At 37.6% G+C, this 16624-nt stretch overlaps 1 protein-coding gene and 2 non-coding genes across 3 annotated transcripts in view; all 3 read right to left on the bottom strand.

Annotated features, from left to right (window-relative positions):
- Positions 1–863: 863 nt before the first annotated feature.
- The window catches only part of LOC124541863 (serine/threonine-protein kinase par-1), a 54549-nt gene continuing 38788 nt past the window's right edge, over positions 864–16624 (bottom strand). The window contains exons 12-23 of the mRNA XM_047119772.1: positions 15858–15968; positions 14023–14076; positions 12662–12821; positions 12062–12141; positions 11553–11644; positions 10535–10622; positions 9539–9620; positions 5401–6387; positions 4637–4743; positions 4012–4117; positions 3639–3700; positions 864–3038 (exon numbers count right to left, since the gene is read on the bottom strand). Coding sequence (XP_046975728.1) covers positions 1449–3038; positions 3639–3700; positions 4012–4117; positions 4637–4743; positions 5401–6387; positions 9539–9620; positions 10535–10622; positions 11553–11644; positions 12062–12141; positions 12662–12821; positions 14023–14076; positions 15858–15968 — 3519 coding nt within the window. The 3' untranslated portion in view covers positions 864–1448. The remainder of the gene's footprint in view (positions 3039–3638; positions 3701–4011; positions 4118–4636; positions 4744–5400; positions 6388–9538; positions 9621–10534; positions 10623–11552; positions 11645–12061; positions 12142–12661; positions 12822–14022; positions 14077–15857; positions 15969–16624) is intronic.
- Positions 13752–13823, bottom strand: Trnae-uuc. The gene has a single exon. It is a non-coding gene; the product is annotated as a tRNA-Glu (tRNA).
- Trnae-uuc lies at positions 14167–14238 on the bottom strand. The gene has a single exon. It is a non-coding gene; the product is annotated as a tRNA-Glu (tRNA).

The following is a 16624-nucleotide window of genomic DNA, read 5'->3' as shown; positions in this document are numbered from 1 at the left end:
AACCGTATTCGAATAAATAAGGTTCAAAATACAAGATTGATACTAGTTAGATATGAATTCAACACACCGAACGATAGAACAAGGCGTTTTTAAGCGCAAAGGTATGGCCGTAGCTGTATACTAGCTACATTCCAATGACACGTCAAGCATAGTACGACACAACTTAGATGTAGCGTCAGCATATTCAATAAAACCGATTACTGGCGATTCACACAACCAATAGAAACAGCTCCCTATCGCGCCACTCGACGCTATTCGTCGCTATAGACTCTCGCGTCAGCTCGACCCGAGACAGCGAGCGCGTGTAAAGCGACGCGTCGAATTAAATATATTAGGTCGTATGATATTACAAGTTATTACGTTTGTGTAAAGATCATATTCACGTAAGAAATAAATATTGATAGTTTGGGATAGCGCACTCAATTCGGATGTGATCGGTTTTACGAATTTTGCGGATGCGACATCTAAGTTGTGTCGTACTATACTTAGATTTCTTGTCCCTGCATCCTTTGCAAGCAAGCAAGCTTGCAAAGGATTCATGATAAATACATCCTTAATAAGTCAATACTATCCTGACAGACTAACAAATGATAAAGTCAATAGGCTATTTGACTAAAACGAAAAAAGTGTCAATTATTGTAATCAATATATATGATTTTTCTATTCAAAAATCCATAAACAAAAATGTACTTTTTAAACGTTAGTCACTTGTCACAAAATGTTTTTGATTGGTCGGGTTTATGATGACGTCACTTGCTCGTTAACCTCGTTTGCCTACTGTACGTGGATTATGTAGCACAGATTACAATACAGGCAAGTGACGTCACTGACCTCATTGCATCGCCAATATCAATTTTTTATTTGATATTTTTCAGCAAATATGTACTAACACAAAAACAACTTTTAGTGGGTTGCTTAACCTCTACTAAATAATAAAAAATGGATTTTAAAAGCCAGTCAAGTAGCCTATTCAAGGTCAAATTGCCTGCCATTGGAATGAGCATTGGTGTGTCCTTAAACATTAAATATAGAAGAGGAATGAACTTCATAATTCAATTAAATGCTCAAAAATAACCAGACTGCACTCGATATGGATAACGGATTGTTACAGTATGTGTAGGTTACCTTACAGTCCAAATTTTATACTGGACCCCATTTATGGTACTATTTATCACATTTTTAACGTCATACGACAAAGTTAAACCGTCCTTACGAGAACCAACTTCAAAAAAGATGGTTTAGTGGACGCTTTTATATTGGATTATTTTCTTGTGGAAAATACGGATAATTCTATGAAATCGTGCGAGAGAAATCTTCATTCACGTATTGCGATGATTTCCTGTCGTAAAATCGTTACGAAAACAGCGTCTTAGCACCGAACCGAGGCTTCGCAACACTGTCAAAAAAAATCATCCATTTCCGATGCGGAAAAATGACCTTAAACCTATCTATACCGTTAGACTAGTGATCAATTGCTGGCAAAGTTTCCCGTACTCGCGCTGATCGCCGGATATCCGCCTCAATTTCAATCCTTTCTTTTCCTTCGCTTTATTCTCGCATACAACCAGCTCTATCTGGATACCACCGGAATATTCCAGATTCAGGAAACCAGTAAGCGCTTCAGAATCGTCCGTTTTGTCTTTCTGATCGCCTTTTTCGATGAAAATATTTTGGGGGGGCACTCTTGTGTTTATCGTTTCTTTCAGCAGCTCGACTATTCTTTGGGAGTCCAATTGGGAACAGACAGTGGACAGCGCGACTTCATAGTATTCCTGGACGCAGGAAACCTTCTGCGGGCTCAATAGAATCGGTATTCTTTGGTCATCAGGTCTGCATATTTCTGATAAACGCAGATCCATCGTTGAACGCTGCAGCTTCTCTATCTCGCTGGCATGCGGACTTTCTTCTTCAAACTTATCCAACGTTTTATCTCTAGGCATGTATACATCTTCGTAATATTCCTTAACTTCTCCAAGGACACCCTGAGCTGAGAACGATGACCTTGGAGTCTCCCCCTTTTCCGAAAAGCTGCCTCTACCGAAGTCGCTCTTCTCGGAAAACGAGGACCGTCCGAAATCGCCCCGTTCGGAAAAACTACCCCTATCGGAAAACGAGAATGATTCTCGATGCTCCGAGAAGCTACCCCTATTTTCACTAAAACCGGAACTAATGGAAACTATATTGGAATATATGGACTGAATGTTTTGTTCGCAATTCGGGGATGCGTTCGCCGAATCGTTGCTTAAAGAATCATCGCTGAAACCCAAACTCTTGTCACTGCCGCGCCTTGCAAGCTCCTCACTCAAGTACTTGCTGGTCTCGTCCACGCTCTCCTTGGGCGACGGCATATCCGTATCCTTATCTAAATTGTCTACATCTTTGGGCAGTTCGATCGATTCAGTTTCCTGGCTAACTTTCCTACCTATACCTTTGGTTATCGACGGCCGATCGTCCAAATCCGACGGCTCTGATATCACGAACTGCGGCAATGGATATTTGGAATTTTCTAGACTATCCACGCTGTCCTCCGACGACGACGCTACTAACGTGATTTCTGACCCCAAACAGTCCGTCAGACTTATCTGAGGATGAGTCGAAGCGTAGTTCTGGATCTGGAATGTCCTTTCCGGGAACTTGGCCTCCCCATTCTGACTTCCATTGCCGATCTCCTCCTGGATCATATCTAGGGGTGATCCAGGGTTCGAGATCGGGGAATTGTTGAGAGATCTGTGAGCCACTACGTGTATTTGAGGATGGACCATCGGATGGAGTTGAGGGAAGGTCGTGTCCATTTCTACGTTACTTCTTAAATCTAGGGGCGTCGCGTTGGGTTGGGGCGTTCCTCTGGTTATGGAACCGGTGTGTAAATAACTTAAGCCTTCCGTGATTTGGTGGAGGGGGGAGCCAGGGCTGGCGGGGGAGGTGTGACCGGACAGCAGGCCGTAGCTGCCGTACGAATGGATGGATTTGAATACTTCTTGCGAGAGTTGTGGCGAGTATAACGTGTTCAAATTTATGCCTAGTTTTAGTGACAGGTCCTGAAAAGAAAGGAATCATCATTAAAGAAAAATATTTAAATTAAAAGAGCTGAGATGGCCCAGAGGTTAGAACCGATGATTACGGGTCCAAACCCAGGCAAGCATCACTTTATGTATGTGCTTAATTTGTGTTTATAATTCATCTCGTGCTCGGCGGTGAAGGAAAACATCGTGAGGAAACCTGCATGTGTCTAATTTCACCACAATTCTGCCACATGTGCATTCCACTAACCCGCATTGGAACAGCGTGTTGGAATATGTTCCAAACCCTCTCCTTAATGGAAGAGAAGGATATTAATCTCAGCAATGAGAAATTTACAATCTGTTACTTTACTTTACTTTTACTTTAATTAAGTTAATAAGTAATTGTTATTCAAATGGTACTGCGAAGTACGGTTTGCAAAAAATACTTAGAGTAGGATTTATTTTTCTATATTATTTTTTACCTGATTAAGTATGTATTTATTTTGGTAATAAATATAATTTAACAAAAATTTGGTTTTTTGCTTACCGTAACTAGTATAATAATAATAACAGTCATGACATATAAATTAGTCTTTTCTTATATCAATTGTATACTATGTTTATTTATATATTTACCTGCGCTGGGTCGGCGCTCAGCTCCAGAGTGGGGGCGGAGGCACCGGCGTGAATAGGAGACCCTAGAATATGAGAATGAATATTACTAACTAACTAGCACTAGAACTAGCTGTCGCCTACAGCTTTGACCCCTTTTTAAGGGTTGATTGTATCATTTAAGTATAAAAGGTATCCTGCCTCGGGGTTCAAGCTATATATATAATATCCTGTCTGGAAGTCAATATTTATTAATTCCGCCTATTTAACGTCTGTATAATCTTGTCCGGAATAATATGCCTTCTTTACTAATATATTTTTCACAAATGACTTGAATTTATGAAACGGCAAAGTTAAATATTTTGTATGTAAGATGTATGATACATGTAATACATACCCGGTACAGAGGTGGCGGGGGTGTGCAGGCGCTCCGCGGGGGGAGACGCGCCCCCCACTCCGCCCACACCCGCGACCGCCCCTCCAGATCGGCGTTCCAAACCGCGCTGAAAAACGCAATAAAACATATAGATCAGCGATTATTACGAGTCATTTGTATATCTATATTATTTTAGAGACAAACAATAAGACTTTTTTTAAATTAAAGAACAATGTGTTTCTTGAATTGTTGACAGCCCAGATGACCCAGTGGTCAGAACGCGTGCTTAAGCGATGCGGGTTCAAACCCAGGTGAGCACCGCTGAATATTCATGTGCTTAATTGTTTATAATTCATCTCGTGCTCGGCGGTGAAGAAAAACATCGTGAGGAAAACTGCATGTGAGAAATTTCATAGAAATTCTACCACATGTGTATTCCACCAACCCGCATTGGAACAGCGTGGCGGAATATGTTCCATATCTTCTCCTCAAAAGGAGAGGAGGCTTTTAGCCCAGCAGTGGGAATTTACAGGCTGTTGTTGTTTGTTGTTGTTGTTGAGTAGGCACCAACCCCAGACTTTCGAGATTTTTGATTGGTGGAAACATCTGTATAAATAAGGAAGGGGGGGGCCTGTGGTGTACGTACCTGCAGCTGCTGATACTCGAGGCGCGCAGAGGCGAGGTCGTGCGCGGCGCGCGGGGGCGACACCTCCGCGCGCCGCACGGGCGAGTAGCGTTCCGCGTGCTCGCGCGCTGGGGGGGGGGGGGGACACATTCAAATTTCGAACACAAACGATATAACAAGTGAATCTTAGCGCTGGGGGGGGGGGGCACATTCAAATTTCGAACACTAACACCACTTCACTTTGTAAATAATATAATTATTGAATCTTACAGTGACATATTAGTCAAACATCACTAACATAAACTTCGGGAGGAAACCCGTATGTATTGAATCAAAAATTTTACAAGTATGTAACCGTTACAATTAACAATCGTAATTAATTTCACTGAGTAATTCCAATTAACAAAACACTACTCCATTCCTCGAAACGAGCTCCCAAAGGAATTACCCTTGAGCGCTCATTGGATAATGCGTATGACCTTCAATACTCAAATCTTCGTATTGACCAATGAGGTGCGAGTATTTTGTTGCATAAGAATACGACTAGTAGTACTTTAAGTTTTGCTAACTTACCTACCTTGTCCATTATTAATTAACTTAATCTATTGTCAATAAAACACAACTATCTACAAACAAAACGAAAAGCTCAACAAAAACATCAACACACATTGAAACGTGCAAACACACACACACACCAAATCATAATAATAAAAGAAGTCCTTCGTAATACCTTCGAAATATCAAAACCGTAACCCTCAATTCCTTAATAATATTTAACAAATTACCCATTTCCTGTACAGTCGCTAACATTTGCAGTTTGACACGCTGCGGGCCAGAGTACTTCCGGTGGCGACTGTACTGATTCTGATTGAACCCACTGCCACTGACCGGAGTGCCAGCGGTTATAGACCCGCTTGGTATATTCGTTGGGGTCGGACCGAAGTTTTGGTTATAGCCGAAGTTACCAAAACCGGTGCCAAAGTTCTTACTGTCAATTGGCATGCCAGTAACTATCGAACCCTGGGTTTGAACCGGTGTACCGGATACTATAGAGCCCTGGCTTTGAACTGGTGTACCGGAAACTATTGAACCTGGACTTTGCAACGTGTTACTAGCACTAAAATTTTGGCTTTGGATTGGGGTACCAGCTAATATTGACCCCTGGTTTTGCATAGCTGCATTGAAGTTCTGGTTTTGTATCGGTTGGTTTTGGATAGGCGTGCCAGTCATAATCGACCCCTGATTTTGTATCGGAGTACCGGTCATAATGGAGCCTTGGGTTGGCAACGATGGAGTTATAACTGGTTGGTTCTGGACAGAACCGGTTTCCATTGAATTCTGGTTAGACAGGGGAGTACCAGACATAATTGAACCATGGTTGGGAGCGTTGAAAGATTGACTTTGCATGGGGGTACCAGTTACTATTGACCCCTGATTGGCTATGGGGGTACCACTAATTATCGACCCAGTTTGAGAAACGACCGCACCATGAGTTGGTGAGAATTGGGACATGGATGGGGTATACGGAGAGACCGCTTGATTCGAACCCATTATACTCCCCTGCGGAATAGTTTCTAAGACTGGCTTCATGGAATTCTTCGCGTAATTAGGCGTTCCCGCTGTTATCGAACCCTGAGGGTTTTGGGTGTTTGAGGGAGGGGGGCTCTGGTAACCGGTCTGGTTTTGGTAACTATAGCCCCCTTGTATCGATGGGGGGAGGTAGTTTCGTTTCATTCGCTTCTCGACCTCCATTACGAGCTCAGGACTAATTACTAGAGGTTGGAGAAAATAAAAAAATTAGCAAAACAAACAAAATCATGCACTAGCGTCAAAATATGAAGACTCATTTATGATAAAAATAAAAATATCAAACTATATAATACAATAACTTTGCTGTCGAAACGCTTGGCCCTTGGAGTAGTGGTGCAAAAAGCTTCATCAAAAGTATAACACCTCGCCTCATTGCCTCCACTGGTGACAGGAGGGCTGGTTCGTTTGCCCAGAGGATCGGAATTGCGATTCAACGGGGAAATGCTGCTAGCATTCTTGCCACCATTGCACGCGGTCAAGATTTATACAGTATAGTACGACACAAATTAGATGTAGCATCGGAAAATGCAATGGAATGAAAATAAAACCGATTACTGCCGATTTACACAACCAATAGATATAGCTCCCTATCGCGCCATTCGACGCTATTCGTCGCTATAGATTCTCGCGGCAGAGAAAACATGTGCATGTAAATCAACGAGTCAAATTGACGAATATATTAGGTCATATGGTATTACAAGTTATTACGTTTGTGCAAAGATCATACTCGCATAAGAAATAAATATTGATAATTTGGGATGGCGTACTTAATTCGGATGTGATCGGTTTTACGAATTTTGCCGATGCTACATTTAAGTTGTGTCGTACTATAACTAGTTTTAGTTCATATTTGTATATATTTAAGCATTTAATATTAAAATTGTATTATGTGCTCTATATCCACAATAATAAAGACCTTTTTTGTAATAAAAAAAATATCGAGAGTGTGGTACTAGTTGAACACTTTAAAACGCATTAATTAATTTATTTCAGTAATTAAGTAAGTGATCTTGATCTTTATGACCACTAACATCAATAGACATTATTGTTGAAAGACGTTTTATGGAAATTTTAATCATATATTACGCAGAGAGTCGAGATGGCCCAGTGGTTAGAACGCGTGCATCTTAACCGATGACTGCGGGTTCAAACGCAGGCAAGCACCGCTGATTCATGTGCTTAATTTGTCTTTATAATTCATCTCGTACTCAGCGGTGAAGGAAACATCGTAAGGAAACCTGCATGTGACAAATTTCAAAAAAATTCTGCCACATGTGTATTCCAACCCTCATTGGAACACCGTGGTGGAATATGTTCCAAAACCTTCTCCTCAAAGGGAGAAGAGGCCTTTAGCCCAGCAGTGGGAATTTACAGGCTGTTGTTGTTGTGTTATCCATACTAATATTATATGATTCTGTATGTCTGTCTTGCTTTCACACCCAAATTCCTGAGCGTATTTAAATGAAATTTGGTAAACAAATAATCTAGAGCCTAAGAAAGGACATAGGCTACTTTTCAATTGAAAAAAAGTGTTCTAAAGGGTTGAAAAAGGACGAAAGTATTGTCATTTTTAAAACTAAAAGCATATAACATATATTGTAGGCTGTTGTCACTTATCAAATATATCATGATACCCAACTATGGAGTGTTTTCGTATTCTACGCGAGCAAAGTCACTTCTAACAGCTAGTATATTATATGTATTTAATATATGTCATCTATTCAGATCAAACTAGAAATATAATAATCTCGGCTAAGTTATATTCAAACAAATATATCACGCCGAATAAATCTTGATACTTTTAACGAATATTACACAAGAGGCTGATTGTCATCTCGTAACGCACTATAATGAGTCTTCATACTTTAAATAAATTAAAAAATAGCAAATAATATTTATAAAACAGGCTTTAAAAGATACTTTTGCTGCAATGTATATTATTTTTATAATTAACAACACTCAATTTTAATAATTAATTCGGGTTGAATCGGGATGAATTATCATCCCGTGCTCAGTGATGAAGGAAAACATCGTGAGGATACCTGCATGCGCTGAATTTCAATGAAATTCAATTGGAGTCATAACCATTATCTCCAATAATTCATTCATTTATTAAGTGTATCAATAAAATATATTATATAGGAAAATATAATGAAATTATTTATGTATAGCGTTTTTTTGAAAGTCCAAATTTCTTATAACAAAAACAAAATATTACTTATCCGAGTAGCTTATAAAAACACTTAATATACAGTGCTGTTAGCTTTAGATTAAATTAAAAAAAAAATCAAACTTAAGCAGCAAAAATATCTCTTAAGTAAATTGGTTTCGAAAACTCTCTACAACAAAAACTTCAAATTATATAATTAAAAAAAAAAAACAAATTTTCGCAACCAATATTTCGAAAAATTTAAATAAAGAATAATAATCATTGCAAAACAAAATAATTAAACTATTAATAATATATATCTACACATCGAATACAGACATCTGAATGATTATTACAAATAACTATTATTTAATAAATCTTCAAAACGATACGACATATATTCTTATATGACCCCTTCCCACTTATCTATTAACCATGGAGATTATATATCTGCGATTAGCCAATTACTATCTTTGTATATCATTATTGTTATATTTGTCCACAGACTATATACTGTAATTTTTTTTTTGTTAGTGTATATTTATATTCCAAAGCTGCTCTGGATTACTGGTAATAATAAATAATATGACTGTTTGTGATTTAAGGAACCTTTTTTTTGTGTGTTGTGTATTGCTGTTGGCCCTACTGGCCTTCACAGCGTCACCTGTCTTTCGGGCGTGAACTAATGTCCTCTGCCCTGAGGTTGAGCGCGGGGCTCTAAATTAAAACTAAATTAAAACTAAAGTTCGTCCCGAGGGTGTCTCCTATGAGATCGCACCTCGGCTCAGAACGAAATCGGTGGGGAGTGAATCTAACACTGAGTGAATTTACTGACGTCTCGGCCGCCTCCGAGACGTCGCATAACTGGGTCCTCGTTTCCGCCGGCGGAAACGCTGTGGGTGTGTGGTGTGTAGTGTGTTATTCCCTACAAATGGTTTGTTTGCGATAGTGAGGCAATCGTCTGTGTCGTTCAGGACGTGCATAGGTCGCCTGAGTCTATTCGGAATATTACCTCTGCGAGAGGTGTATCGGCACGATTGAGCAATCAGCGGATTGCTGTGTTCTTTAGCTCTCTCAAAATACGCCGTCGATAGTATTTTGTTTAAGGAACCGATCGTTAATGTTATTTGTAATAATCATCGTGGTGGGGGGCTGCGGGGTGGGGGGGCGTTTGGGTCACTGACCGGGCGGTCGCTCGGTGACGGTGAGCAGTCCACTGCGGCGCACGCGCACGCTGGCAGCTGACGCCGCGCCGCCCGGCGCCGCCTGCGAACACACAACACCAAATCAAATCAAATCAAATCAATTTTATTCAAGTAAACTTAATAAGAGTCGAGATGGCCCAGTGGTTAGAACGCGTGCATCTTAAACCCAGGCAAGCACCACTATATATATATATGCTTAATTGTGTTTATAATTCATCTCGTGCTCAGCGGTGAAGGAAAACATCGTGAGGAAACATGTGACAAATTTCATAGAAATTCTGCCACATGTGTATTCCAGCCGCATTGGAACAGCGTGGTGGAATGTGTTGCAAACTTTCTCCTCAAAGGTAGAGGAGGCCTTTAGCCCAGCAGTGGGAATTAACAGGCTGTTGTTGTAAACTTCACAATCAAGCGTTTTTGAATCGTCAATAATTAAACACTACCACCGTTTCGGAAAATAGCTTCAAGTGAGAAGAAACGGCAAGAAACTTGCATGAGATGATCATGACTTAGAAACACTAGCCTATGTAACTTTATATATAAGAACTTCTTTGTAGTTTTGATTTATATCCAAAACAAAATAAACTTTATTCAAGTAGGCTTTTACAAGTACTTTTGAATCGTCATTTAACAATTAAGCGAAGCTACCACCGGTTCGGAATGTAGATTCGACCGAGAAGAACCGGCAAGAAACTCAGTTGTTAATCTTTTCCAACATTTAAAACAAACAATCTTGTTAGTTAATTACAATTATATATGTAACATATCCTGCCTGGAAGTCAACAGGTATTAACTGCACGCTTATTTATCATCTACAAAATCGTGTATCGAATAATATGCCTTCTTTACCAATATGTTTTCTACAAATTATATGAAACGGCAAAGTTAAAAATATCTGTGGAATTTTATTATAGAGACGGGTGTTTAAACTATATGGGTCATGGTTTTATATGATGGCAGTTTCAGGGGACTTACCATGGTGGGTGGCGCGCAGGCTGAGCTAGCAGCGTCCTCTGGAGTCGCCATGGTGTGCCGTTTACTGCTGCCTCGATTCAACATGTACCTGTAACCATAGACAATAGGCTATTTGACTGGTTTCTAAAATCCATTTTATATTATTTAGTAGAGGTTAAGGAACCCAGTAAATGTAGATTTTTTTATTTCTAGTACATATTTGCCGAAAAATATCATATTAAAAATTCCATATTTAAATTGGACAATATGGCGCTGCAATGGGGTCGATGTCACTTTCCTGTATTTTAATCTGTGGTACATATAGTAGAAAAGCAAGGTTAACAAGAAAGTGACTTCATCATAAGCCCGGCCAATCGGGAGCGTTTTGTGTCACGTGACAAACGTTTGAAAAAATGCATTTTTATTTATTGATTTCTGAATAAATTTAGTATTATTTTCAAGTTTCGTTAGTAAATAAACATTTTTAAACTCATAATATACACTCATTACAATAATACACAATTTATTTTTCGCATTGTCAAATAGCTTATTATTATTATTATTTAAATAATCATAAGTCTGCAACGTAATTTATTCATACCCATATCTATTAGGTACCCAAGCTATTGGGTTCAAATACAAGATTGAATCAATAAAAAATTAATAACTCCAGATTAGGATGTTAACAGTTGACAACAACAACAACAACAACTACAGTCTGTAAATTTCCCACTGCTGGACTAAGGCCTCCTCTCCCTCTGAGGAGAACGTTCGGAAAATACTCCACCACGCTGTTCCAATGCGGGTTGGTGGAATACACATGTGGCGGAATTTCTATGAAATCAGACACATGCAGGTTTCCTCACGATGTTTTCCGAGATGAATTATAAACACAAATTAAGCACATATATATAGTGGTGCTTGTCTGGATTTGAACCCGGAGTCTAACCACTGGGTCATCTCGACTCTTAAGAGTTGACATACCTGTACTATATGTATATATAAGTCGTCAATATTGCGTCTGTACTGATATATGTACCTGCATAAATTATTGTTATACGTAGAATCACTGGCTTGCTCTTCCGTCTGTTCAGCTTCCGATGGCCTCGTGGGCGTTCCACTGTCTGAAACCTGAGATAAATATTGAATACATAACAATATGTACCAATACTTTTAATATTTCAAGTGATAATTTCGTTAAATAACTCGTTACGGTGTCAGTATATTTTGTTTCACTTAATTTATGTATTTTATTATCGACAAATGATTTTATTAATAAAAAACCTACTTTTACAATATCATATTAATATGTATACATACATTTTATATAATAACTTTTCTCAATAAAACTATTTCAATAATAAATAGTTCAAAGTTGTTGAGCGTAGACATTTTTATAGCCTTATTTTCTAGTTGTTACTTATATAACGATGTGTGTGTGAGTGGGTGCGTGCGTGTGTGAGTGGGTGTGTCTGTGCGTGTATGTGAGTGGGTGCGTGCGTGTGTGTATGTGTGTGAGTGTGCGTGTGCGTGTGTGTGTGTACGTACGTGGTGCTTGGGCGCGGCGCACGCGTCGCTGGCTCGCACGTGCGCGCCGCCGTCCGACGCGCGCCGCCCGAACGACGACGCTGGGGGGGGGGGACATATTAAGTACATAAAACAAACATTACATAATATGGACATTAAAGACCGACCTACTGAGAATGTCATAATATGATAAAGTATATAATATGTTCATATGTAGTGCATAATTTTTAAAGTTTTATATATAACTTTTTTATATAACTGTACCTCATAGGCGAATTTTCTTCGAAGTCTTCTCTTGAAGAGATCTACTTAGCCCACCAGTGGGATACTTACAAACGATAATTTTATTATTTAATTTAATTGAACAACAAAGTATGTAACCATTATAAATTTTATATTTATCTAAGAAACCCGATAAATATTTAACTACTAATATATTTCTTATGTAATAGCAATATGTTTAACGGTATAGAACTATATAAAATTTACGACTTTGAATGCATCTATTTTGTAGGCAGTATTACTCAAAATAAGATATTTAAGAGTAACGACGAAATAAATAAACTGATATACAATATATTGGCCAGCCGTGTAATATATCGAGGTGGGTGCGTGGTGTACCTTGCGTCTGCATGGCGACGGGCGGTTTGAGCAAGTGGTGGTCTTTGACGCTGCAGTAGCGCGGTGGGTGGTGTTGCACGGCGGGCAGCTTGGCTGCCAGGTTGGTGTTGGGCAGCAAAGACACCTCAGCCTGAGCCAGCGCCGCCGGGGCCGCCCCGCACTGCGGACACAGAAGTATTGCCACAATAAAAAAAAAATTTTGACAAAAATTTGTGCCCCCACTTCAAAAATGTGTAGGTGAATAATGTATAGCTAGGGTGTCCAAAAATATTCTCATTTTCTTTCACAAAAAGTGTTGCCGCATTTAAAAAAAAATTTTGACAAAAATTTGTGGCTCTAATTCAAAAATGTATAGGTGAATAATGTATAGCAAGGGTGTCCAAATATATATATTTAGGAGTTTCTTTCGATTTGATTCTTTTCGTCAGCATTGCAAGACTCATTCTCTTACACAAAAGGTGTTGCCACATTTAAAAAAAAAATGTTGACAAAAATTTGTGACTCCACTTCAAAAATGTCCTATAAGTCAAAGCTAGGTTGTCCAAATATATATTAAGAAGATTCCTTTAACAATCTTCCTACCATTTCACGCGGTCAAGATTTATTATTATTTTTTTTAATTTAATTTTGGAGGGCCTTAATGTTAATATTTAATAAATAAAAACATATTGTTAGGTAAAATTAAATATTACAACATCAATAAAAGAAAACAGTTCTTTTTTCAAAATTTTAAAGGCACTTTTTTTTAATAAAACCATTATATCATTGGTCGAGAGCTTGATTAATCTATGATATTAGCTATGGATTTGGGAATAAATGACGTATTGAATTTCGAAGACGCTGTTAACCGAAATTTGGAAGTAAAATAATGTTGATATAAGTAGTTAAGCAAGCAAGTCGCATAGAGTACGTAAATCTAAGATGCGTTTATTTATACTTCTTTTTCGAATAAAATATGATTTTGTATAGACATTATTTATTATTTTAAAAAATAAGTTTTTTTGTCTGGAAAAAGCTCGTAAAAATAAAAAAAATATCTTCCTTTTATACAGAAATAATCAATTAAAAAATAAAAATACAAAATAGTGTTTTCCCGTACCGGGAATCGAACCCGAGCCTCCTGGGTGAAAGCCAGGTATCCTAGCCACTAGACCATACGGGATACAACTGTTAAGTTGAAAAACGCGTTCAATTTACAAAACAGATTATCATTTACTTAACTTTTTTTTTTATTATTGACGCAAAGATAATATAACCCGATAATTAATTGCAAGTCTGCTATTTAACCTTTTTGGTTTGAAAAAATATATATTTTTGGTGCAATGATGTCGATGAATAAAAATAAACAAATGTTTACGTACACTAAAGTGTGCTGAGGCACAGTGCGGCACGTTACGTCCGGATAATTCGCCTGCCTGAAAATTACATAAAAAAAAGAAAAAATAATTAATATTATTCAAAATAAAAATAAACAATATAATATTTCTAAAATTAAAAAAATATTTTTCCCGTACCGGGAATCGAACCCGAGCCTCCTGGGTGAAAGCCAGGTATCCTAGCCACTAGACCATACGGGAGATACAAAAGTGTCTCAAATAGTCGATCTAATTCAAAAACAAATTATCTTTGAATATTTCCTCTATTATTTAATGTCATTTTAATTTTGTTTTCAGTCTTTTATTGACATTAATATATCTACTTATACAGATTATGTACATATATTCACAGCTTTTTTTTACCTTTTAATGTTTTTGAAATTTTTATTGCAATATATTTAATTTTATAAATGAACTAGCTGTTATGATGAATAAATTTACAAATTAATTTAATATATGACGTTGATGATTTGTATAAAAAGAGGTCTTACATCTTTGTTACCAAAAAAGTAGCTTTTGTCCCTTTTCGGATTCTAGACTATTTGTATAGCAAATTTCATTTAAATCGGTCCAGTCGTTTTGGCGTGGAAGACAGACAGACAGACAGAGAGATAGAGTTACTTTCACATTTATAATATTATATATATAAGTATGGATATTTTGAGCTCCACTGACTATACAATTTATTTTAGTAAATAATAAAAAATCTACCACTACTTATAATAGGGAAAAAATCATTACAATTTTATTATTCTACTTGCTGGCAAAACTTTGTGCTAGCCAGACTGCTAGGTACCACACACATCATGAAACAGGAAAGAATCAGTATTGGTCTGACAATTATTATATATTTTTAATTTCAATTTTAGAAGGCCTTAATGTTAATAGTTAACAAAAAAATATATTGTAAGGTAATATAAATATTACAACATCAAAAAAAAAACAGTTCTTTTTTCAAAAATTTTAAAGGCACCATTTTTGAATATAACCTGGAAGGTAATTCCAATAGCATTAATCTTAGTTAGCAAATATAGTATGCTAAGATATATATGCTAAGATGTATCAGAATTTCGTCATCAACTCAAGTGGTTACCTATTCGCCTTCGCCGGAATTTACATACTCTTTCGCTTCTGTACTGTGTGTTATTTATGCCGAATTTACCTACCTACCTACAAGAAAGATTTCATTATCTGGGGACTTCTAGTAAGTTCCTAAGATCACAAGATAACTTAACACTTAGAATTCCATCTCACTCTACAAAATTTTATAAAAAATCTTTCACTGTAAAAGCTGTACAATTATGGAATGCATTGCCTCTGTGTATTAAACAATCAAAAAATCTATCAATTTTTAAAAAGCTTGTGAAAGACCATTCCCTGGCATTGTCATATGGTGACAATACTTTTGATATTTGATATAGCATTTTGAATGTATGTATGTAAGTATCTATGTATGTATGTAAGTATGTAAGTAAGTATATATTTATATATTTTTGTGTGAATATGTGTATGTATATTATATGATAATTATTATTTAATATACATTAAACATTATATATATAACATGTGACACCACCCTTCTCTGAAATCAAGACTGTGTTTTTAAGCCCATAAGATTCTGGTAGAAATCGCTACCTAGCGATAAGACCGCCTTATTGTATATATTTGTATATATTTTAGGTTTATAACAGTTTGTATATATTTAATTTTCATTGTTAAATTACTCTGTTACTGTGGTGTACAATAAAGTATATTATTATTATATATAGCAAGTGGTGGCAGGCAGGCTGGCTACCGTCGCGGTAAGTACGGTCACTCGCCTGGCGGCAGTCGCCGGGCCCCACGGTGTGGCGGCGCGCGGCGGGCGCGTCGTGTGCGCGTGCGCACGCAGCCGGCGCCTCGCACGCACCCGCCTGCGAGCCCGACCCGAACTGCGGACACACGGGTTAAATTAAATAATTAAATACATTTATACAATGTAGTGAGTCGAGATGGCCCAATGGTCATTTTCTGTGTATCTAATATACGAACAAACTTAGTAGTTACTCTATTTCAATATTTGTATTACAAAACTATCAAATGAAATCAACTTCAAATCTACTTTTTTTGAAGTCGGTTGATAAATCCTTATACAGGTAGCCTGCCTATTATAATACAAACATATATATGTATATATAATATAACAATAAAAAAAACAGCTTGCTTGCGTTAAATTGTATAGTTATATAAATAATCTCTGGCGTAACAAATAGTATGTTGAGCGAGGTCAGTTATTATCACTCATCAACTTCGAGCTGCATTTACTTTATGCGTACTTTATATATGAGTCGAGATGGCCCAGTGGTTAGAACGCGTGCATCTTAATCGATGATTGCGGGTTCAAACCCAGGCAAGCATCGCTGATTCATGTGATTAATTTGTCTTTATAATTCATCTCGTGCTCAGCGGTGAAGGAAAACATCGTGAGGAAACCTACATGTGACAAATTTCATAGAAATTCTGCCACATGTGCATTCCACCAACCCGCATTGGAACAACGTGGTGGAATATGTTCCAAAAACCTTCTCCTCAAAGGGAGAGGCTTTAG

Source organism: Vanessa cardui, chromosome 29 (genome assembly GCF_905220365.1).
Source record: "Vanessa cardui chromosome 29, ilVanCard2.1, whole genome shotgun sequence".
Taxonomy (NCBI): Eukaryota; Metazoa; Arthropoda; class Insecta; order Lepidoptera; family Nymphalidae; genus Vanessa; species Vanessa cardui.
The sequence above is the reverse complement of the archived record's forward strand: the minus strand, read 5'-3'. Positions and strand labels throughout refer to the sequence as shown.